The 24,230-nt window shown below is 47.8% G+C and overlaps 1 protein-coding gene across 1 annotated transcript in view; it reads left to right on the forward strand.

Moving 5' to 3' along the window:
• Positions 1-2,502: 2,502 nt before the first annotated feature.
• FHOD3 (formin homology 2 domain containing 3) overlaps positions 2,503-24,230 on the forward strand; it is a gene marked incomplete at its 5' end in the record, with an annotated part of 113,085 nt that continues 91,357 nt past the window's right edge. The window contains 2 exons of the mRNA XM_015411417.1: positions 2,503-2,604; positions 4,995-5,369. Of these exons, the coding sequence (XP_015266903.1) occupies positions 2,503-2,604; positions 4,995-5,369 (477 nt within the window). The remainder of the gene's footprint in view (positions 2,605-4,994; positions 5,370-24,230) is intronic.

Below are 24,230 nucleotides of genomic sequence, written 5' to 3' on the forward strand. Positions count from 1 at the left end.
ACCCAAAGGAAAGGTTGTGTTCTCTCCTCAGCAGGCAGGACCTCTCCCAGGAGCACTCCCAAACTCCTAACCTCTGGTGCTGGCACCAGTGGTGCCCCATCGAAGGTCAGGAGTGGGATCCCTGCCCTCGGACCACCCCGGCTCAGGCACAGGACCTCCATCTTCATCGTATTCAGTTTCAGCCAGCTCAGTCTAAGCCACGGCTTGTAACGCCCGGTCCAGAACTTCCAGTTTGGAGTCAGACTGGCTGCCCAACAACAGATAAAGCTTGGTGTCATCCGCATATTGGTGACAGCCCAGCCCATCCTCCGGGCAATCTGAGCAAGGGGGGTGCATATAGATGTTGAATAGCACTGGGGAGAGTACTGCCCCTTGAGGCACTTCACAGTTCAGTGGGAGCCTCTGTTCCCCTAGCGCCACCCTTTGTCCCCGACCTCGGAGTAAGGAGGTAAGCCATTGTAAGGCAGACCCCTGAAGTCCCATGTCGGTGAGATAGTGGATCAGTAACTGATGGTTGACCGTGTCGAATGCTGCTAACAGGTCCAACAGCAACAGCCCTGCCAGTCCACCCCGATCCAGATATGCCTCTGGAGGTTGTCTGTGAGGGCGACCAGTGCTGTCTCTGTCCCATGGCCTGGGTGAAAGCTGGACTGGAAGGGATCTAAAATGGAAGCATCATCCAGAAAGCCCTGAAGCTGAATTGCCACAGCCCTTTCTATTATTTTGCCCAGATAGGGTAAGTTGGAGACCGGCTGGTAATTTGCCAAATCAGACGGGTCCAGTGAAGGTTTTTTCAACAGTGGGTGGGCCACTGCTTCTTTAAGTGCCCTAGGGAACAGTCCCTCAGTAAGGGAGTTGTTGATCTCAATTAGGCACCTTGAAACCCATCGCAGCCAGCTTTAATAAACCACGACAGGCATGGATCAAGACAGCATCTGGTTGGGCATACAGCCAGGAGCAGTTTGTCAACTTCCTCTAGGCTGAGTGGGCTGAAATGATCCATAATCTGACTTGAAGACATGCATTGAGCCTCGAGTTCACTGGAGGTCACGGCAGAGTGACAAGACTTTATCTGCAAAGTAGCTCGCAATGGCCTTGCAGCCTATGTCCAATTCCTTAGCGTTTGGCCTGCCTTATGGCAGGGCAGTCAGAGACCGAATTGTTCTAAAGAACTGGACTGGGCATGAGCTCGCAGATGCAATCGTGGCCACATAGAATTCACACTTCATGGCTTTGACAGCCATCTCATAGGATCTCATAAACGTCCCATAAGAAGCTCTTGTGACCTCGTCGCAGGCACACTGCCACCATCTCTCTAGTTGTCTTAGCCTCCACTTCATAAGCCACAATTCCTGGGTGAACCAGGGACTGAGCTTAGAGCAGGGGCGCAGAGGACGTCGGGGAGCGATCTTGTCGATGGATGTCAAGAGTCGGCTGTGCCAATCCTCTACAAGCTCATCTAATGAACCGCCAGGGAGCCTTGGATCCCACAGAGCCATCTGAAGCCGCATAGGGTCCATTTGGCTCTGCGGATGAGCTAAAATACGCTCGCCACCCAAACACAGTTGGAGTGAGACATTCAGACGGGCTTTCAGAGCAAGGTAGTCCAACCATGGTACTGCTAAGGCAGTAATCTGGTCCACTGTAACTCCCGCCGCAAAGATCAAATCGAGCATGTGCCCAGCCCGGTGAGTGGGGGTCGTTATATATTGGGAGAGTCCTAGCGCTGCCATGGACAACACCAGATCTGTTGCCTGAGTGGAGGACAGGCACCATGTTGGGGATACCGCTTGGTGGGTGGTCATGCATGACAGGGCCTTTTGTGCAGCGGCATCAAGATTAGGGAATTCCCCTGCCAGAGATGTTTGCTCTGCTCCATCTCTGTAGGTCATCTGGTACCAAGGAAAACCTTTGTTATTCTGCTGAATTAGTTCCACAGGCGCAGTGGTGGCTTTTTGTTGGCTTGGCTGCTGCGATGGGCTCTGGACACAAATGCAATTTCTGTGGTAAATCTATCCTTGAAGACTTTTTGCAAAGGGTGGGAGAGAAATACTGTAAAACATAAAATACAGGTTAAATATATATGGGGGGGGGATGCAACCCTGATCTTAAACCAGCAAAGGCACAAGACTGGCTTTGAGTTCCATGGAGGTCTTTGTTCAAAGTGGAGGTGGCCACAGATTCTTTCAGAAGAAAGAAGCCAGAAAGAAAACTGAATGTCATTCTTTGGGGGGGGGGGGGGGAGCCCCACACACTGCCATTATGAATTGTCTCTGTAACAACTGCTTCATTTAATTCTGCACTTAAAGTTGACAGGCAAACTTCCATTTGCTAGTAGACTTCATCCAAGTGTTGCCGTTTTAACTATTTTCTGTGCTTTTCTTCCCTTGGCTTTCACCCATTATTGTGTGTTTCTGGGTATATCTTCTCATTTCATTTCTCTCTTCCATGTTGTGTCTTTCTGTACAATTGTGTGCCTCTTTCCCCTTGGTTTGATACCAGAGAGGAGGAGGAGTATGAAGAGGAGGAAGAGGAACAACCAATCACAGAACCCAATACAGAGGATGAGAGGGAGGAAGAGGCTGCTAGGCAGGCCCAAGCCAGGTACCAGGACCGAGCCCTTCCTAACCGCACCTTCAGAGTGAAAGTTCTGAGCATGTCACTCACTGTAGTAGCTAATGGCCCTTTAAATTCTATGTTATTTCCTTGTTAAAATATATATATTTTTAAAAAATTGTCTTCACTAACACTTCACTTCACTTCTTATATATAATTCTAAATTCTAAAAAACAGAACAAAACTACTCCCTTAACTCTAGAAACAAAAAGGGGGGCTGTGACAACATACTGATATTTTGTGTATTCTCATTTTTCTTGCTTGTAAGTTCCTGTTTCTTGGGGGGGGGGTGTTTCCTGTTCTGCACATGTTTTGCTCCCTCTAGTGGTTGATTCAGTATTACATCAGTTTATGTCTGGCATGAAAACCTGCAATTTCAATCTGTAGAGAGATATGCGGGGAATAAGCTGCTATAATATCAAATTGACCACTAGAAGGAGCAAAACACCTGCAGAACGGGGGGGGGGAGGGACAGGGACACACAAGTAACAAAAATGAGAATGTGGGAAAGCCCTAAATTAAGGAGGATAATAGAAGTATGCCTACATCTTATTTCTAACACTCATTGTAGTTTTTGTAGACCAATTTCCACTTTTAAAGTTTTAGCAAACACCGGGCTTGATTCAGATAGGCCAAAATTAAAATTTATGATTTCTACTTGTTCATATTTTAGGAGAAAATATGTATTTATTCACTAAAAATGCATCAATTTGGTACAGGAAAATGTGTCTGTCTTGTGTGTATGAATGTTACGTACACTATGAACATGCACACGTTAATACAGGTTCTAGCTTTCATTATTCTTTTCCCAAAGTGTTTCAGTTTATATTACAAGATGTTGGCCTCTGGCATCTTAAACCAAATAAATATATGAGAAGCAAAAAGCACTCCTCTTAAGGATTGGTCAAATGTTTGATTTTGCTGTCCTGTAATATTTAAACTGGGGTTCTTTCCTGCACACCTTCCAATTTTTTTAAATTACTTGAACAAAGAGGGTTTTTTAAATATTTTGAATTCCAAATAGAATAGTTCAGCAATTTGTATTATTGGTTCTCTGCCTATAAGACTTGGAGGACTGTCCTCTGAAACGGTAACATCAGGTTACAGCAAAATATCCCACGCAGTGAATCAGCAGGTCCCAATAGAAGAGAAGAAGAAGAAGAGATTGGATTTATACCCCGCCCTTCACTTGGAGTCTCAGAGCGGCTTACAAACTCCATTCCCTCCCCCCTCCCCACAACAGACACCCTGTGAGGTGGGTGGGGCTGAGAGAACTCTGACACAAACTGCTCTTTTTCAAGGACAGCTGTGCCAGAGCTTGTGACTGACCCAAGGTCACATCAGCAGGTGCAAGTGGAGGAGTGGGGAATCAAACCCGGTTCTCCCAGATTAGAGTCCGCACACTTAACCACTACACCAAACTGGGATACTGGGAGAAGCCCATATTGCAGAGGAAGAGCTTTGCTGCCCCGTGAGGGCACTCCCCCCCCCCCAGACTTTCCCCCTCTCTGGCATCCGTCAATCACCCTGATCCCTGTGCATCTGCCCTTCACCGTGAAGCCTCTGGCAGCTCGTTTCCAGCCCGCAGTTGTTCCTCCTCATTTAGTCTGAGTCCTGCAGAGGAGTGATGCGTGGCTCCAAGGGAGGACCCTTCCTGTATTCCGGGGCAGACTCTGGCAGTCAGGACCCATTCGCCTAGCTGCACTCATTTCTGAACTGATTTTAAGCGGAGAGACAAAAGCCTGCTGTGATAGGGATGAGTCCCATGTAGAAGAGATTCCCCCAAAGCCCTTTCTGTCTCCCTTGACCTCTGAGGAAATGTGTAAGTGGATAAGAGCAGGATCCCCAACCTTTTCCACCCTACAGCCACTTTTGGAATGGTGAGCTCAGCCACTAAAATGGCTGCTGTGGCACAGCCAATCAGATCTCCGATAGCTAATCAGTGTTCCCTCAAAGCCGAGTTAGTGTGAGCTAGCTCACAGTTTTTTAGCCTCCAGCTCACACATTTTTGTTTCAGCTCAGGAAGGAGGGCTCCAGAGCAAACTAATTTACGCAGTAGCCAAATCGCTCGCTCACAACTTGAATGCCAATAGCTCACTAGACTTTTTGCTCACCAGACACCACAGCTTAGAGGGAGCATTGGTAAGAACCTCATGTGGCCTGCCCACTTTCTAAAAACACCTGGTGGGAGTCAGGAAAGGTGTTGGCGGGCACCGTGGCACCCATAGGCACCCTGTTGGCAAATACAGCTTTCCCTATGTTAATTCTTGTACTTTGCTTTCATTGTGACCTGTCCTTCACAGCTGCCGCAGTAACTTCCTTTTCTTCCCTACCCTGCCCTGTCTTTCCTTTGCTTCTCACGTGCCTTTTATCTCCAGTGGGCTCTCGGAAGTGCAGGAGACTGGAAATGAGCCAGAAAGTTCAGAGCCGGTGGCCTCTCCAAATGTCCTTTCTCAAGAAGAGAGGCCTTCTCCTGTGAGCTTTAGGGCAGAGAGTCCTTCCAGCAGTTCTTCATCCTCTGTGTCTGATCCATTCGCTTCGCATCATTTTCCTCTTCGCTCATCACCCTCCTCATCTGTACCCATCAGCTGCTCACAAAACTCATCATCCTCGTCGGCTGCTACAAAGTCCTCTCCAACGGTTGAAAAATTACCTTACGTACCTCATAGCCCCTTTCACCTCTTCTCCTATGATCTCGAAGAGCCCTCCACAGCTGGGAAAGAGAAGGAACCAGAAAAGATAAGAGAACAGAGGTAGCTCTTCTTGAGAGTTTTGTAGATCTGCAAGATAAGTGGATTAGACTGTTTGAGAAATATTTTTGCGCACATGTCAATCCGTCCTTTGATTTACCCTGTCCTTATTTGACCCATTTTATCTCCAAATTATGCAGGCCAGAGGTCCCAGGTTCAATCCCTGGCATCTCCAGTTAAAAAGGCCAGGTGCCAGGTGGTGATGCCAAAGGAGACCCTGGGAAGCCAATGCCGGTCTGAGTAGACAGGACTGACCTTGTGTCAGGTTCCACAGCAAGTCACTCTCCACACACACGTTTCCTAAGGAGCGTTATGCTTTATTAGTGTACAAGACTGGTACCATGTCCACAGGATTATTGTTAGGAATAACTAGAAGGCGGGAACATCCCAATACATATAGCTGGGCAAGGCAATTAGCTAAGTAAATGAACTCCGAGCACGCGGGCGGGAAGACTCCCAGTGGGAGGTTACATAATGAGCGGGAGAGTTGTAGTCTGTTCCTGAGAGCAGAAAGATTCACACCAAATGTGGACCCCAAGCCCTCCCTACCTCACAAGGCCAGACTGATCATGGCGTCTAGCTCCCACGGTCTCCCTGGCATGTTTACTGCAAGCTGCTGAGCGGCAAGCAAGCGGGAACAGGGAAGGGCAGAATACACAGAAATGGCAGCTAGCTGACACCTTGATGGACCAAGGGTCTGGTTCAGCCTCATGTGTCATGTGTCCAAATTTTTTAGGGGCCTATTCCTGTGTGCTAAAGCATCTGTTTAGCCTGGAGAGCGGCTGCCAGTCTGAGTAGACAATACTGACCTTGGTGGATTGATGGTCTGATTCAGTATCAGGCAGCTTCATGAGTTACGTGTTCAAGTTTTTTTAGGGGAGGGGCTGTGGCTCAATGGCAGGGCATCTGCTTAGCGTGCAGAAGGTCCCAGGTTCAATCCATGCATCTCCAGTTAAAGATCAGGTAGTAGGAAATGTGAAAGAGCTCTGCCTGAGACCCTGGAGAGCGGCTGCCAGTTTGACTACACACTACCGACCTTGATGGACCAATAGTCTGATTCAGTGTAAGGCAGCTCCAGGTGTTCATGCACCCAAGTGTTTTAGGAGAGGGACCATTCCTGAGTGGTGGAGCATCTTATTAGCCTGGAGAGCTGCTGCCAGCCTGAATAGACGGTACTGATCTAGATGGGCTGATTCAGTATAAAGAAGAGGGGGGGAAATGTGCCAGGCACCAGAGGTTAGAAATATTTATGAGCCAATCAATGATTGCAACAAATACAGATAATGAGTAGAAAAATTCCAAACCTGGTTAGAAAACTTACTGATTGATTATGTGCATTTTATTGCAGATTTGCCATTATACCAGGTCAATTTCTTCATTCAAGTGTGTGCTTGAATTCATGACCTTATTGTAGGTTTTTCAATCAGGTTTGTGAGATTTTTATTTCACTCATTAATTGTTGATTTCTGGGTCATGTATTGATTATGTATATTTTGTTGCTGACTTTTATTGCATGTAGGATAAACTCTTCAACTTCCCCATTAATGTAACCTACAACATGCATTCTATATAGGGCATTTTTGCTTAGATTGGTTGCAGACTACAAAGAGGACTTTTCTGTTCAAGTTGGCTGCAAGCCACGATACCACAAGGTTATATTTGACTGCAAGTTACACACACAAGCTCACTGTCAGATTTCGAAACAGGATATTAGCCGGAAAAAAAAGCATTCCTGTATTGAGTTTTTTGTACACAACTGATGGTTTTGGTGCATTACTGATGATGTCCATGTACATTGTTCATTAATTTTGTGCATTACCATTTATGCCTTTATACTATTTCTGGTTTCACGTATATGTGTTGCAATCATTGATTGGCTCATAAATATGTTAACCTCTGGTGCCTTGCACATTTTTTTCTCTTTTGATTCAGTATAAGGCAGCTTCATGTTTGTTCAGTTACATAGATGTTCAGATTCCGTGAAAAAGGAGAGAGCAGGATTGCATCTTGAATTTTGCGTTTGGATAGGAGTTTCTAGACCAGCACACTTAAGCCCCCTCTGCACACCACAGTTTTGTTATGCATGGATTGGGTAGACTGGCCTCCTTGCACAGAAGCCTCAATGACATTTTTTGTATTTATTTATTTTTAAATTTATATCCCGCCCTCCCTGAAGGCTCAGGGCGGCTCACAAGGGGCATAAATGCCGAAGTTAAAACAATAAAACAACACAAAACAGTATAAAATACAATAAATACAATTCACTAAAAATTCCTTCCATGGTGCTCCAAGGATATTTAACTATAGATGCAAGATGGGGTTCTAAGATAACTTATGCTAAGCAACAACAGTAATGATAATAATATACAGTAACAACAATATATGTCCCTATAGCGCTGTCATATGCCAGGAACGTCTCACACCCCCAGTATTGTCCGCTCCAGAGACGGTCAATTTGCGGAATTAAGAAGAAAGGGGGGGGGTGCAGATGGAATAATGATGGCGGATGATGGTGGTGGATGATCTCATTCCACCAGGTAGGAGCCGCCACCGAAAATGCCCTGGCCCTGGTAACTGCAAACTTAATGTTCCTGGGGCCTGGAATATCCAGGAGATTTTGATTCCCCAACCGTACTGACCTTGGGGGAACATGAGGGGAGAGGCGGTCCCTTAGGTAAGCCGGACCCTGACCATATAGGGCTTTAAAGGTTAAAACCAGCACTTTGAAGCGAATCCGGTACGCCATTGGCAGCCAGTGCAGCGCTGCGTTACAGTAGTCTAGCCTCAAGGTGACCGTCGCATGGATCACTGTGGCCAGGTCATCTCTGTCGAGGAAAGGAACCAACTGCCATGCCAGCCGAAGATGGTAAAAGGCCACCATCGTTCAGGTGGAGTCCAGAAGCACACCCAAGCTCCTAACCTCCGACGCTGGTACCAAAGGCGCCCCGTCGAAGGTCAGGAGAGGGAGCCCCAACCCCGAACCTATCCGACTCAGGCCCAGGACCTCCGTTTTTGCCTCGTTTAGTTTCAGCCGACTCAGTCTGAGCCAACCAGCCACAGCCTGTAACGCCCGATAAAGGTCATCCGGGGTGGAGTCCGACCGGCCGCCCAGCATCAGATAGAGCTGGGTGTCATCTGCATATTGATGACACCCAAGCCCACAACTCCGGACAATCTGGGCAAGGGGGTGCATGTAGATGTTAAACAACATCGGGGACAGCACCGCCCCCTGAGGCACCCCACATTCAAGGGGCCACCTCTGGGACCGCTGATCCCCTATCGCCACCCTTTGTCCCCGACCTTGGAGAAAAGAGGCAAACCATTGAAGGGCGAGCCCCTGAATCCCCACATCGGCGAGGCGGTGGGCTAGCAACTGGTGGTCGACTGTGTCAAACGCGACCGACAGATCTAACAGCACCAGTGCCGCCACATCGCCACGATCCAGATGCCTACGGAGGTTGTCAGTCAAAGCGACCAGTACCGTCTCCATCCGGATTGGAAGGGATCAAGGACAGAAGCGTCATCCAGAAAGCCCTGTAGCTGTGTCGCCACCGCCCTCTCAATGAGTTTGCCCAAATAGGGCAAATTGGACACCGGCCGGTAGTTGGCCAATTTGGCCGGGTCCAAAGATGGTTTTTTCAAGAGAGGGCGGACCATTGCTTCCTTGAGTGCCCTAGGGAACCGTCCCTCCAAGAGGGACTTGTTGACAATCTCCCTCAGGGCACCTCGAAACCCCTCGCGACCCACTTTAATGAGCCAGGAGGGGCACGGATCAAGGTCGCATGTGGTTGGACATACAGATACGAGCAATCTGTCAACTTCCTCCAGGCTGAGTGGGTTAAAACTCACTAAACCCGGCACCAAATACGTGCAAGGGGCCTCAAGTTCGCTCACTGTATCAATTTTGGCGGGAAGGTCACGGCGGAGCGCCAAGACTTTCTCTGCAAAATAGCTCGCAAAGACTTCACAGCCAATATCCAATTCCCTAGCGTTTTGTCTGCCCTGTGGCAGAGCTGTCAAAGACCGAATTGTACTAAATAATTGGGCCGGGCGTGAGCTAGCAGATGCAATCATGGTTGCATAGAAATCTCTCTTTGCGGCCTTGACTGCCATCTCATAGGATTTCATAAGCGTCCTATAGGATGTTCTTGATGCCTCATCGCGAGCGCGACGCCACCGTCTCTCTAGTTGTCTCAGTTCTCGCTTCAGCTGGCGCAACTCCTGTGTATACCAGGGCGCCCGCCTAGAACGACTGCGGAGAGGATGCCTGGGGGCAATCTCGTTGATGGCTGAGGAGAGCCGGTCATGCCAGTCCTCCACCAGCTCATCCAACGAACAGCCAGGGGGCCTTGGATCCCGCACCGCCATCTGAAGCTGCATAGGGTCCATCTGGCAGCTGTGAATGCAGTGCACTGTGAATGCAGTGCAGGGATATCAGGCAAGAGGGAAGTAGCATAGTTGCACCATGGGGGTGGGGTTGCCTGGGACACCACAGTCTCAGCCCCTTCAATGTGCATTACGTATGATTAAGGGCTTTTCCGCATTCTCGGTGGGGGGTCTGTTCTGCATGTGTTTTGCTCCCCCTAGTGGTCAGTTCAATATTACATCTCTTTATGTCCGGCTTATCTCCCTGTAACTTTTTATGCCAGACATAAAGTGATGTAATATTGAATCGACCACTATAGGGAGCAAAACACATGTGGAACAGGGGGTGGAAACCCAGAGAAACAGGAAAATGAGAATGTGGGGAAAGCCCTATATCTGCATAATGCTTCTATTTTATGAATTTGTATCCCAATCTCCTACGAAAAGTAATAGGATAAAGACATCAGGTTGGCTCCTACAGATCTAGGAGACGCATTCTTCAGGCAGAAATAGCCCTTTTGTAACACAGGACTCTTTCCACCCAAGGGAAAAGCATCCCCTTGTAGAACAGATCTATGGAATCCAACTCTACAATAGGAGGGGGAAAGACATTTTGTAAGAAAGAACTGTTAGGTTTGGCATTCTTAGCTATTTTTCATCTCTGGAGGCATGCCAGTGTTCAAAACAATACTAACCGCAAAACACAGACACTGCACAAATATATTTTAAAAAATTAAAATCCAACCCCTGCAAGCCTCCACCATTTCAGACATCTAGTGGGGTTGTTTTTTAGAATGTCCCTACATATAAAAACTCCTTGCATGTTGAAAAATTAGAATGCCAGGGGAGAAAACGAGACTAACCCTGACATGCTAGTTTTACATGGACAGGAGAATTCCACAATATTTATTTAGGAAATTTCTGTGGTGCCTGTCTAGAGAGCTGCTTGAGGCAGCTTACGAGTAAAGGCTGGGGGGGGGGGGGGGGAAGAAAAAAAAATATAAAACTTTCCATAAAACAGACCTCTGTGCAGAAGCAGACCGTAAAACTTTGGGAAAGATAAAACCCTTAAAAGCCTGGGTAAAAGTATGTTTTGACCTGGTGCCTAAAAGACAGTAAAATAGGCACCAGGTGAGCCTTAGGAGGAGGGCACTGCAAGAGCAAGAGGCCACTGCAGAAAATGCCAAAAATGCCATCTCTGGTAGCCACCCAGGCAGGGCACACGTAACAGAGACCAAGAGGCAGGCTTTAAGTGGTGGGCAAGACAGTACAGTAACAGACAGTTCTTCGGGGGCCCTGGTCCCAGGCCAAGTAAGGAAGTACCAGCCCTTTGAATCGTGTGACTGGACAGCCAGTGTAATATCAGTGTCCATTCAAACATGCAGTGTCTCATCTCCAGTTTGAAATGATAACAGCCATGCTTGACCATTTGTGCTCTCAGTGAAGAGCACCATCATTACAGACAGAGAGAGATCTTGCTGAAATGATTTCATTGAACCAAGCGATTTGGGTCCTTCCTCCACATCTGTGGGGTTTCACACAAAGTGTATCCCAGAAACAAAGGGTAGGGGTCGCTGTAAAAAAAATCCATCCTTGCTTTGTTCCTTCGGTCCAACTCAGAGTTGTTGTTATTCTAATCAGCCCTTCTGTGAACTAGAGACGTCTCCCACTGCCATGAAGAGACCTCTCAGCATCCCCAGAGTAAATATCTCAAATCCATCTAGAATAAAAACAAACTCTCTCCACCCTGGATCTGAAGGGTACTGGAATGTGGGCACAGAGATGTGCCCACCTCATCCCGATGCCTTCTAATCCACCCAGGAAACATATTTTTTAAGTGCAACTGGTGGGCAATAGAAACATACCCCCCTCACTGTATCTCTGTCAGGAGAGGAGATGGTGTCCTGTTATGGGACCCTCGCCTCTCTGCTTTAGCAAGCGTTTGGTGAAACAATGTCCATTCCTCCCATGCAGTGATTATGGAAGGCATTCCACTCCCTGCAGCTCAATCTGAAGTCTGACAGAGCTAAATGGTTTTGTTTTGCTCTCTGCAAACATCTGCAGGCTTCGAACTGCAGAGGTCTGCTTATATTGAATAAAATCTCATTCTAGTTTTGTCTGAATGGAAAGATGTGGAATTACAGACCTCAGTTCTTAGGTCCACTGGCCAAACTGCTTATCATATTGGAACCCATTCCTAGGCTGTACCATTTCAGAATGCAGACAGACGATTCCTAGACTGAATGCTCTCCCGTAGGGGAGGGAGGGGCCATGACTCAGTGGGGGAGCATGCAGAAGGTCCCAGGTTCAGCCACACACACACACACCACATCTCCAGTTGAAAGGATCAGGTGATAGATGCTGTGAAAGACCTCTGCCTGAGACCCTGGAGAGCCGCTGCCAGTCTTAATAGACAGCACTGGCCGTCATGGACCAAAAGGTCTGATTCAGTGTTAGGTCGCTTCAGGTGTTCATGGGAAACCCCCTGGACATAGAACATGGGACTCTGGTGTGGCATTCTATACAGGCATCCTCTTTGACAGGATTTGAGAAGCCCATCCCACATTTCTGTCCTCCTTCCTGCTTAACTCCCTCTTCCTGAGTACAGTTTTGAGTTCCAAATTATGCATTACACTCTTGAAATATTTTTGTAACCCATGACAATGTTGACCACAATGAAACCCAGCATGTGTGTACACGTGTGATTCATGCATCTTCTATGCATGTTTCATCTCTGCTGTCCTTTTGGTACAGTTCATACGCGTGTGTTTCTTTCTTGCTTTCTTCTGCAGTCCTGAATACATGCATGTGAACAAATGTACTGACTCCTTCGATCCTATTAATTTCCGCTCTTTTCCCTCTTCTAGGTGGGTGATTCTTATTCATTTATTTATTCTTCTTTTCTTGCCATGGAATACTATTGAATGTACCACGTTGCCATTGCATGGCTTTCTCCCCTGAGCTTCAGCATTCAGTTTCCTTAGGCCTTGCATTCCTTTCCTGCCGCACGGTCCAGTATTCCTGAGCCTTTGATGGTCCATTAAAGGACAGGCTTCTAACCAGCACCATCCTTGTCACCTGAAAACACCTGTTTCTGCATGAAGATAACTAGAAATTAGTTTCAGAAAATGATATACGGAAATTAGGTTTGCCAACTCCAGGTTGGGAAATTCCAAACGGGGCTAGAACTCGGGGAGGGCAGGGTTTGGGGAGGGATTTCAGCAGGGTATAATGTCATACAGAGTCCACTGTCAGAAAGCAGCCATTTTCTCCAGGGGGGAACTGATCTCTGTAGTCTGGAGACTGGTTGTAATTCTGGGAGATTGCCAGGCCTCACCTGGAAATTATGCCCAGAAGGGTACTCCTGCATGAATTCTGCCACAAACAGCAGCCAGGGCTTTCTAGACAGCTCTGGGAGAGCTGAGCACCCGTTGACTTATGCTGTTGACTTATGCATTTGTGTTGCATCACACACACACACACACACACACACACACACACACAACACGGATCTTGTGGTCCAAGTAAGTGAGGTAAGCCTATGAAACCTGTTTATTAAAGCAGTTCAGAAAACTGGCTGTGCCAGACACATTCCCAGGAGAACATAACTCTTCATCACCAGCAATATCTATTTCTCATCTTCTGTACAGATTATTTCTGTCAAATGTAGATGTAGATAAGAACATCAGAAGAGCCCTGCTGGATCAGGCCAGTGGTCCATCTAGTCCAGCATCCTGCCTCACACAGTGGCCAGTCAGTTCCTCTGGAGGGCCAACAACAGGACACAGAGGATGAGGCCTTCCCCAGATGTTGCCTCCTGGCTCTAGGATTCAGAGGACTATTGCATCTGAAAGTGAAGGTTTGCCTCAGTCGCCATGGCTAGTAGCCGTTGACATACTTATCCTCCATGAATCTATCTAATCCCCTTTTAAAGTTATCTTCAGGTGTATGGAGCAGTGTTCCCACTAAGCTGAGCAGCCATGTGTTCACCCACAAGTTTTGGCCCCTTGGCTCACAGATTTGGCCCCTTGGCACACAACAGCAGGCAAAGGGTGAACTGGGCATGGAGCGGGTGAAGGCAGTGAGCTTGTCTCTCTCCATCCCGGCCTTCTGGCAAGCCGAGAGAGAGCCAGTGGGTGGGGAGGGCCGGAGGGGAAAGGGGACAGACTCAGCCCCACTGCAAGTGAGGCAGGACAGAAGGAGGAGTCTCCTTATTGTGCTCTATTGCGCATTCGCTCGTCACCACTGCCGGGCTCTGGAGGGAGGGGAAGGGGATGCACCGGGGAAGGGGGGGGGAGACAGCCTTCAGCAGGGTTTGTCCCTAGTACCTGTTGGTAGCGACCCCAAAGAAAGACTGCAGCCTCCCCCCTGGCCGGCCTCCAGCCTCCTTTCCCAAGGCAAAAGGAGAGAAAACGGGTGGAGGGAAGAGAAGAGAATTTGGGGCTGTCAACGCTGCATCCTAACCTTGGAACTGCGTAGCGCAATATTAGATGTATCCAGGTTCCCACTAATGTGCACCAGCCTGCACTGGTGCACTGATCCCCCCCCCCTCCTCAGCGAAGAGCTCATTTAGCTCCGTGCAGGGGTCCTCCTGGGTTGGCCCCACCCTCCCCCGGGCGGTCACTGTGTAGCACCCTGGCCCACCTGGCTCCCTCTGTCGCCGGGGGGAAAAGATACAAAGCCAAGCCTCCACTGCCCTCACTGGTTGAGGTCTCCTCCCCCTCCCCTGGGGAGGAAGGGGGGGAGCTGCCAGCCCTTTAAAGCGAGCAGCTGACTGGCTGCTCCACTGCTTAGCTGTTCACTTTAAAGGGCGGGAAGCCCTTTCAGTGCTCCCTTTGGCTTCTTCCTGCTTGAAAGTGGGGGAAGCCAAACAGAGCCCTTGAAATGGCTACCCGTTTTTCAAAGTGCCAAACCAGAGTTACGATGTAACACATAAAGTTCTTAAACTCTCAAAATGCAAGTCATGAGCTATAAATAATCCAGTTTCAATCCACTTTCAGTTCACTTTCCAACTGGACTTTACTGTGGGAACTGGCAATATCCCGTTGAAAGTGCACTGAAAGTGGATTGAAAGTGGACTCTTTGGTGTGTGTGTGTGTGTGTGTTTGTGTGTGTGTGTGTGATCGCAGCCAGTGTAACACTACTAGTTCCAAAGTTCTCCTTAGGACAAATTTACATAACAAATCAGCAACTGGAAGTTATGTGACGACATGTATCCGAGGCATATAAACATGTTTCCATCCTCTTTTTCAAAGCCACGTCTCCCTTCCATTGTGGAGATCAAAATCCAAGTCAGAACTAACGCTCTAAGAATTCTCTTTCAACCAGTAGCTATCAAGCGCTTCAGTACAGCATAACAAGACTTTTATTCCTCATGGATCTCAAGGCAGCTTACAATATAGATAAAATACATTGAAGATAAAGCTGGGGCAAAATTACATACGGGGTGTAGAGACAGGAGGGCCTCTGCAGGAAGAGAATTGGCGGGGAAGAGGATTGAAGGTTGTGGGTCGGGGAGCGAGGGGCACTGAAGGGCTGAGGGTCTCTAGGTGTTGACTCAGGACTCTCAGAGGCAATTTAGCCAGCTGCCCTTCCAGTGTTCTTGGCCAAAAATACTAGGACAGAGCTGTGTTAATCGTAATGACTTGAACTGACCAGTCAGTTCTTTGCTGGATAGAACTCTATTGTATAGAACATTTCTCAGATTTTAAAGCTCTGCAAATGTATAACTTATTCATGGGGACCGCATGTTTGTTGATGTGTTTATTAACAGGCTGCTTTCTATTTTCCTTCTGATTATTTCTGATCTGTGTTCTTCTGGCAACTTCAGATACAGTAGCTACAGCAGCAACGCCAGTTCTTTCCCATTACTTCCCTCTGGATTAAGTGCACCCGCAGCATCAAATTTTTGCTGTGGGCCATCCCTGTCGCTACCTCAAGAGACTAAAATGGAGAGGTTTGTAAGAAAGGAACATAGCTAGCAAAGTTGGCACCTCCCCTTTTTTAAAGTTCATTTTCGGTGAAAAGAACTTTAGAAGTTAATTTATTTATGCCAAGTCTTTAATCATTTCCATGTCCACCAACCTGCTTGGACAGTCTTAGCTACTTCTAAAAGTTCCAGGTTCATAATTCTTTTGTAGTTTCTTCACGGATACCATCCAAATGATTCAGTAATCATTTGTGGCCACCTTCAGTGGCTCAAATATGATTGAAGACCAACACCTTTCCATTAAACAAATCCGTTGCCTGCCTTTGCATAGCAATCCTGGACCTCCTTGGTGGTCTCCCATCCAAGGACGGACCAGGGCTGACCTTGCTTAGTTTCTGAGATCTAATGAGACCAGGCTAGCCCTGGGCCATCCAGATGAGGACTTACTTGGTCTAGATGGAGTTAAATACTACTGAGACAGCATTTTATACTGTGTCTCTGTTACAGAGTAACGCAATGAAGAACTTTTCATTGATGCATGTATATCAAGTCAAGTAAACGTAATTACAAAGAATTATAAGTTGGTTACGGGAGCCACAATCCCACCTTGGTGAAAGCATTAGTTCATGTGCTCACACAGGATCATCGGAACGGCATCTGGCAAGAGTTATAATCTAAATAAAATACTTGCTTGAGTTGCCTGGCAAATCAAAAGTCATAACACACAGGATGTCCTTCGTTTTTCAGGCCCGCGAGGATTTTCAGACCCTCCCCCAGAAGGCTCCTGGCCTGCTGCTAAGATCAGCTGGGGGGGGGGGACAGGTTCCGTGGAAGGGATGGGAACCGTGGACCCCTGGAGAGATCAGATCCCAACAACAGTCGTTCAAAGGATAGAAGGTTTATTGAGACGTGGATAGAATCCAGACTTCCCTCCTCCCTCCTTTCACAGCAAGGCCAGGCTGAGCGTTTGTGACAGTCCCCAGGCTGCCCAGCAAGCTTCCGTCCACTACGTCATCCTGGCACTCGGTTGGACCGTGGCATTTGAGCAGCCATGGAAGCGATGGGCTGTTCAGCTGTTTGCAACTCTGTTTTGCTAGCTCACAGGGAATGGGCTACTTGGAGCCATCAGAAGCCGACTGTCAGCTGCAGAAGGATCGAACGGGAAGTAGCTTCTCGTCTCCTGCTGGGGAGCCTTTGCCCTGTACCTAGCCAAGGTGTGCTTTTTTTCCCGGGGGGGGGGGAATCAGGAGCTGACTGCCCGCTGATCACAGGGATCCACTGGAAGCTGGGCTTTTCTCATCTTCCATCCTGGATCTTTTGCTTCATCCCAGACTTGCGGATTTTTTTTAGCCGGCAGAGGTGGAAAGAACCCCAGCCAATTCCGCTGCTCCCCAGCCCAAGCTGTTGGCATAGACAGTCGAGAAAAAGGGAGACGCTCCTCTCCCTCTGTGTGAGCATACTCTTCAGACTACCAGGCAGTCGTCTGGAGTGGGGCCAGCGTGCTCACGCCTCCTCTCTTTCCTTGCAGGGTGAGAGGCCATCTGTACTGGACTACAGTGTGAGGAGAGCAGTGTTTTCAAGTCCCTCTCCCCACGATCTGGTTAGAACTGGAATCGGGGGTGATCTGGACTAATTTCGTGCTCCCCGCAGGATCCTTTAACCTCTCAGGGGACCGTGCACTTTGCAGATTAAGAAATCTTGTGAAGAAACATTAACTAGGATTTCCCCACCAGTTCTAATTAACCCCCCTGCCGAGGACACAAGTCCTCTAACTGCCGAAGGATCCTAGAAGGAGGATGGAGCTGGGACTGAGAACAGACATAAACATACATGAAGCTGCCCTACACTGAATCAGACCGTCAATCTGTCAGAATCCCACATATCGTCCACTCACACTGGCAGTGGCTCTCCAAGGTAGCAGGCAAGAGCCTTTCCCATCACCTACTGCCAGATCCTTTCACTGGAGGTGCTGGGGGTTGGACCTGGGGCCTCCCCCCACACACACACCAAGCAAAGGCCCTGCCCCTGAGACACAGCCCCCTCCCCCCCCCACTGGGGTGCTTTCAGCCCAACTGCCTCCAAGGCAGATAGATTCAGGTGAGTAGCCATGTTGGTCTGAAACAGAAGAACGAAGTCTGAGTCCCGGGGCACCTTTAGGGCCTTCAATAAAACTTTGTTGGTCTTAAAGGCGCCACTGGATTCAAACTTGGTTCTGCCTCCAGGCAGAGTTAGGGATGATCCCTGCCAGAATTAGGGAGCGGGTTCCCTCTCAGCCTTCTTTTGGGGGTGAAAGGAAGACCCCACCCCCACATGCATGAGCACTCTCCATCATCTCAGCAGTTACTTACACAAAAAGGAAGCCTAGGCTTTTTCCCCCACAGTGCTCCATCCAGAAAAAGAGGGGGTCGTCTTACATTCGAATACACGAGTATGTGTAGTGATAAAACTTTTTTTGTCTATAACATGTTTTAGGGGGTGGTCAGCTTACATTCAGGATCGTCTTCCTTTTGGATAAATACAGTGCTATGGTTGATGAGAAGCTGATGCCTACACTTAATAGTTTTAAATTGCAGATTTTTAAATTATACAAATTATTACCCTAAAAAAATGAATGAATCCTACATTCTAATTATGTTGTTTAGCACTTGGGAACCAAGAGCGATTGGTCATGCAAGAAAAAGAAAGAGTGGTCAGTTTGGTGTTGTGGTCAGTTTGGATCAGAGCCAGTTTGGTGTAGTGGTTAGGAGTGCGGACTCTAGTCTGGGAGAACCAGGTTTGATTCCCCACTCCTCCTCATGCAGCTGCTGGTGTGACCATGGGTCAGTCACAAGTTCTTTCAGAGCTGTTCTCTTAAGGGCAGTCCTTGAAAGAGCTCTCTCAGTCCCACCTACATCACAGGCAATGTTCCCTCTAAGCTATGGAGCCCTGTGAGCAATAATTCGACTTTGTGAGCTACTGGCATTAATGTTGTGAGCAGGAGATTTGGCTGCTGCATAAATTAGCTTGTTCTGGAGCCATCCTTCCTGAGCGAAAACAAAAATGTGTGAGCCGGAGGCTAAAAAACTGTGAGCTAGCTCACACTAACTCAGCTTAGAGGGAACACTGATCACAGGGTGTCTGTTGTGGGGAGGGGAAGGGAACAAAGATTGTAAGCCGCTCTGAGACTCCTTCGGGTAGTGAAGGGCGGGGTATAAATCCAATCTCTTCTTCTTTGTTCCATTATTACTCAGTAATTTATCTGATCTATGAAATTTCTGGAACTTTAGCTGAGGGTCGCTATGTCCCGGCTGCAGAGAGCAGGAAGAAGGAACTCTGAGAGGGGGGAGAATGATTTCTCTTTAGGCCACTTTTCTGCAGAGTATCAGGACTTGTGTCTTTTTTGATGTTCCATTGGTTACTGTACAGTAGTAGGGGGAAATCCTTCCTGGAATATTTCTCCTTTGCTGTCCAGCAATGGCTCTTTCCAGCTATCGCTGTGCACAAGTCTGGTCTCCTTTTTTTCGATGCCCCCTGCAGATCTTTGTGTTTGTGAAATGTCTGTTAGCCACGGGGGAGCTCTCTGGAGGAGTACGAACCACCGGTGCCTTCTGCGCTTCTGACAGTAAACGCATCTTGGCACGCTGGCAGCTCCACCTCTGTGCATTTCGCTTCTAATAAGGCAAACGAAAGGGAAACACTCTCAGCTTCCCATTCCGGGCTACCCACGTTGCCAGGATAAACATATTTTCCCCTCAGTCTTTATTTCTTCCCCTGCCAGCTAACCTGCTCTCCCCATCCCGCATATCCTCCAGTTCTGCTTCTAGGGTAGAATACTGAACTGTCGCCAGGAGTATCCTTCTTTGTTTCTGTTCCCAATAAAAAAATATCCAGCGCTCTGTACTGTTTCATCTTCTTCCTTAGAAGTGGGACAGGGCTTAATTTTAGCTAAAGACATCCTCACCTCGAGTTGCAGAGATGGCGGGGCAGCTCCATGTGAGTTTGGGTGAACTAATGACCTAGATCAGTTTCAGTCAGGATTCAGGCCCTGTTTTGGGAATGTGTGGCAGGGGGGAGTGGGGTGATCTGGCTCTCGAAAGTTTCTACCCTGAACATTTTGTTGGTCTCTGAGGTTCTGTAGGACTTGAATCTAGTAGTTCTATTGCAGACCAAGAAGACTACTCTGAAACTATGTTAGCATTCCTGACCCTCTCAGAAGTGTTCAGTGCTGTCAATCCTGGTAGCAAAAGAACAAATCAGACCTGTGGTCCATCCTGTCTCACACAGTGCTTCTAGAGTGACTTGTCAAATTAGGGGGAACCGTTTGCAAAGTCTTCCCTGGAGGATAGATACCAGTGGTGATGCTGGAATACTGTTTCCCTGCATGGAACTCGACCTGTGGAGTCCCTCGGGGTTCAGTTTTGGCTACCACATTGTTACATAACATTGCAGAGAGATATGGCGTGTGGTGTCACCAGGTGAGGGAAGGAAAGAGGGAAGGCAGCATGGTACAGCCCAATCTCGTCAGATCTCTGAAGGGAACGGTGCTTGCTATTGGAACCAAAAAATGCCGTCCTGATCATTTTTTACCTTGAGTGGCTTATATGTTAGTTTGTTGCATTGCACTCTGCATGGAGTTGTCCTTGAACACTGTTAGTCCAAAATGCCATGCTCGTCATTGTAGTCAGTGAGCAGATGACGATGTGAAACCAGAGCTTCAGAAGTTACACTGACTACCTAGTTGTTTCTGGGCACCACTTAAGAGCACCTTTAAAGCCCTGACCGGTCTGAATCTAAAGTATCTCTGGGAGCACCTACTCCTTTATGATTCTTCCCGCACCTTCATATCTTCTGGTACCCAGCAGCCTGAATAGCCCTGATTAGCCCAAGCTTGTTAGAGCTCAGAAGTTAAGCAGGGTTGGCCATGGTTGGTCCTTGGATGGGAGATCTCCAAGGAAGTCCAGGGTTGCTAAGCAGAGACAGGCAATGGCCAACCATCTCAGAACGTCTCTTGCCTTGAAAACCCCACAAAGGGTTTCCATAAGTCAGTTGTGTTGTGATGTGACTGCACCTGACTATTATTATAAAGGTCCTATTCAGAGTACCATCTCAGATGGATAGCATGCTGGCATCCATCTGCAGCAGGGCCTTCTCACTAGTCACACCACGGCCCTGGAAACAACTTCCCCTTATGTTTCTCTTTCTCTCTCTCTGAATTTTCTGTTCTGCCAGACATTGAGTGGTAGGATTTTGTTGCAGAATTGTCTGTTTTGTGGCTGCTAATGGTGTGTGCTGTTTTGTAATGACTTCAATAAATGGAGAACAAAGTTTGAGTCCAGTGGCAACTTTTAAGACCACCAAAGTTTTATTCAAGATGTAACTTTTTCATGTGCACATGAAAGCTTATACCCAGAATTAAACTTTACTGGTCTTCAAGACGCCACTGGATTCAAACTTTGTTCTGCTGCTTCAGACCAACACGGCTACCCACCTGAATCTATCTTCAATAAATGCAGTTGGGATTTGAGGGGTTTGATGCTACATATTATAGGCAACACCCAGATGGGATCTCCAAATTATGCTCTTCTTTCCCCCCCCCCTGTAGCATGTAGTAAAATTCACCATCTTCTGAAAGCATGAGTGTATCCCACCCCGCCGATCAGGGATCAAATAGTACAGGTGATGACATCACTGAGAGTAGCTGTGGGCAAGATAAGTTAGAACAAGGATATTGTGGCTTTGACTGGTCCCATGGACTATCCTAACCCAGGAGTTCTCAACCTTTTGGATCTCGCGGGCACCTTTGGAGTTCTGGCATCATGTGGTGGGCACAACTTCGAAATGGCTGCCACAGGAGGTGGAACCAACCACAAAATGGTTACTCTTTAGCATTTCAGGCAGAAGCTCTGTTCGGTAGGGTGTCTTTTAATCTGCACAGCCAAACAGATCTCCAGTGGCCAATCAGAAGCTGTACTGTGCAAAAGCCCCACCTGGACCCACCTACTTTCTAGGTGGGTCCGCAGGTGCCATGTTGTCCATGGGCACCACGTTGGGGACCCCTACCCTAACCAGTCAGGGTTGCCTTGCCTCTCCTGTGAGCCAGCAGAATGCTTCCAGTTGACATGAGGAGCAAGACAGCTGTGAGGATCAGTCTCCTTAACCTGGCCTAGTGCTTGCAGAATAACAGAGGAAAAGAATGGATGGGGTTCGCCACACTGCTTACTGATACTAAGTGAAAATGTTCACTGTCTCCTCTATAAATCATTAAAAGGAACTGCCCTCCCCCTCTGACTTTTCATAAAAATTACTGAAATTGTACGTAAATTGACTTGCTGCCATTGGGACTCCACCTATCATTCTCTTTTATAACCTGCTATTTGTATAAACCACTCCAAGGGGTAAAAAAAAGACGGGTGTCATCAGAGTAACAATCCACCTCCTGCCCCTTCTGGTTATGAGAAGTTTACTTAGCTTACCCTTATATCATGCACATTTTTATTAAAGCTTATTTGTAAGGCAAGTGGCAGCAAGTCTTTCTGTTTTTCCCGGTACTAATTCTTTTATTCCAGAAACTTGAGTTATTATTAATGCCTGGATGAAATAAATCCACATCTGTTTTCACTTACATTATCTGTAAAATGTATCCACTAATTACGCTAGCGGCCTCCTTCAGACTCCGAAGCAAAAAATTTGATAAGCCCTTCTGAAGTAGCTGTCTCAGTTTCCTTCCCAGGAGCGGCTGCTGCTGGGTCATCTCCTTGAGGAGGGAGACCACCCGGGGCGGCCCAGCATAGACATGGTTACCTTTGGTCCTTGAATTTCGTTTTAGCAAATGTCTGCACCAAGATCCCACTCATAGGAATCCTTTTCCTTTTTCTGCTGGCCTTGGAGATAGAGCCGCATTGTTGGTAAGGTAGTTAGAGGAACCTGAAGCTAGGAATTTCAGTATACTGGGACTTTCTTCCTCCCAAAAGCTAGAATTGTTCGAATATTCACCTTTTCCCCCGTCCCACCGTCCCACATCTTCTCCTTGCTGCTTCTACCTGGTTAGTTATATGGGTCAATTAATGAAAAGAGGAACATTGGGCTCGATCCTACCCCTCTCCTGCCACTCCACTATCTAAAGTTTATTCATGCATTTATTAAATTATCAAAAATATTTATACTCCTCTTTTCCTTTTGGTTCAAGTTTGAAGTCTTCTCCAACTTAAGCGGTTCTTCCATTGGATGGGGCTTTTCGAAAGTGTACTTTCACAGAAGAACATAAGAGAAGCCAATGCTGGATCAGGCCAAAGGCCCATCCGGTCCAACACTCTGTGTCACACAGTGGCCAAAAAGACCAGGTGCCCTCAGGAGGTCCAGCAGTGGGGCCAGGACACTAGAAGCCCTCCCACTGTTCCCCCCCCCCCAAGCACCAAGAATACAGAGCATCACTTGCCCCAGACTGAGAGTTCACATGGAAAGGTCTGCTACAGAGCAGGAAGGGCAGTTAAGGCTGTGCGATAATTGCCACTCCTGGTACTTGAGACTGCAGCCGGGGCACCATCGCACTATAGAGGCCTCTGTCAGTAGCCGAGCACTCCTTAAATAAGTAAGTAGCAAGTAAGATATCTCTTCCTTCCTGCCGTTGGCTGTCATCCAATGGGATACTTCTTTGTTGTCCACGATAGCTGCAAAGTGCCCCAGAGAGTAGCTTGCTGTGGCAACATAAGGAATTTGTATGTTTCTTGGCAGCCAGAAGATGGGTGAGGAAGGCTTCCATTTGTGCTCAGCAAGGGGGGGGGGAGGATCCACCCCACTGGTTGCCAGTGAGCCCCCCCCCCCCCGGTGGCCGGTCCTCTCTCCCCAGGCACACACACTGGAGGGGGTGGTCCTCTCACAGCAAGACACCTGTCAGGGGCTGCTTTGGCATAATAACGCATCCGTTCGGCCTCTTCCTTTTCTCCCTGCCGGGGTGGAAAGGGGAAGGGTGGAAAGTGTGCTCGTCCTCGGGGCTGCCAGATCCAGGCTGGGAAACTCCTGGAGTTCGGGGGGTGGAGCCTGGGGAGGACAGGGACCTCAGTGGGGCACAATGCCACAGAGTCCCTCCTCCAAACCATCCATTTTCTCCAGGGGAACAAGTTTCTGTAGTCTGGAGATGAGCTGTTTTTCCAGGGGATCTCCAGGTCCCACCTGGAGGCTGGCATCCCTGCAATCCTTCAGTTTCCCTCATACTTCATTATAGAACATTTTCTTCCCCCATATTCTCCCCCCCCCCGCAAGTCCAAATATTACCCATAACCTAAAAAGAATAGGAAGGAAATTCACTGGTAATTTCCTGCATTGGCTTTCCTGATCATTTATAGATCAAAGTCTGAGTCCAGTGGCACCATTAAGACCAACAGAGTTTATTTCTGGGTAAAAGCTTTTGTGTGCATGAGTGCACATGAAAGCTCATACCCAGAATTAAATTTTGTTGGTCATAAAGGTGCCCAGTCTGGACTCAAACTTTGTTCTGCTGCTTCAAACCAACACAGCGACCCCCCTGAATCGACCTGATCATTTATGTAGAAGTGCTGACACAGTAACAAAAAACCTTTTGAATTGTTTTCTAA

Source organism: Gekko japonicus, unplaced genomic scaffold (assembly GCF_001447785.1).
Source record: "Gekko japonicus isolate JY-2015 unplaced genomic scaffold, Gekko_japonicus_V1.1 scaffold3547, whole genome shotgun sequence".
NCBI lineage: Eukaryota > Metazoa > Chordata > Lepidosauria > Squamata > Gekkonidae > Gekko > Gekko japonicus.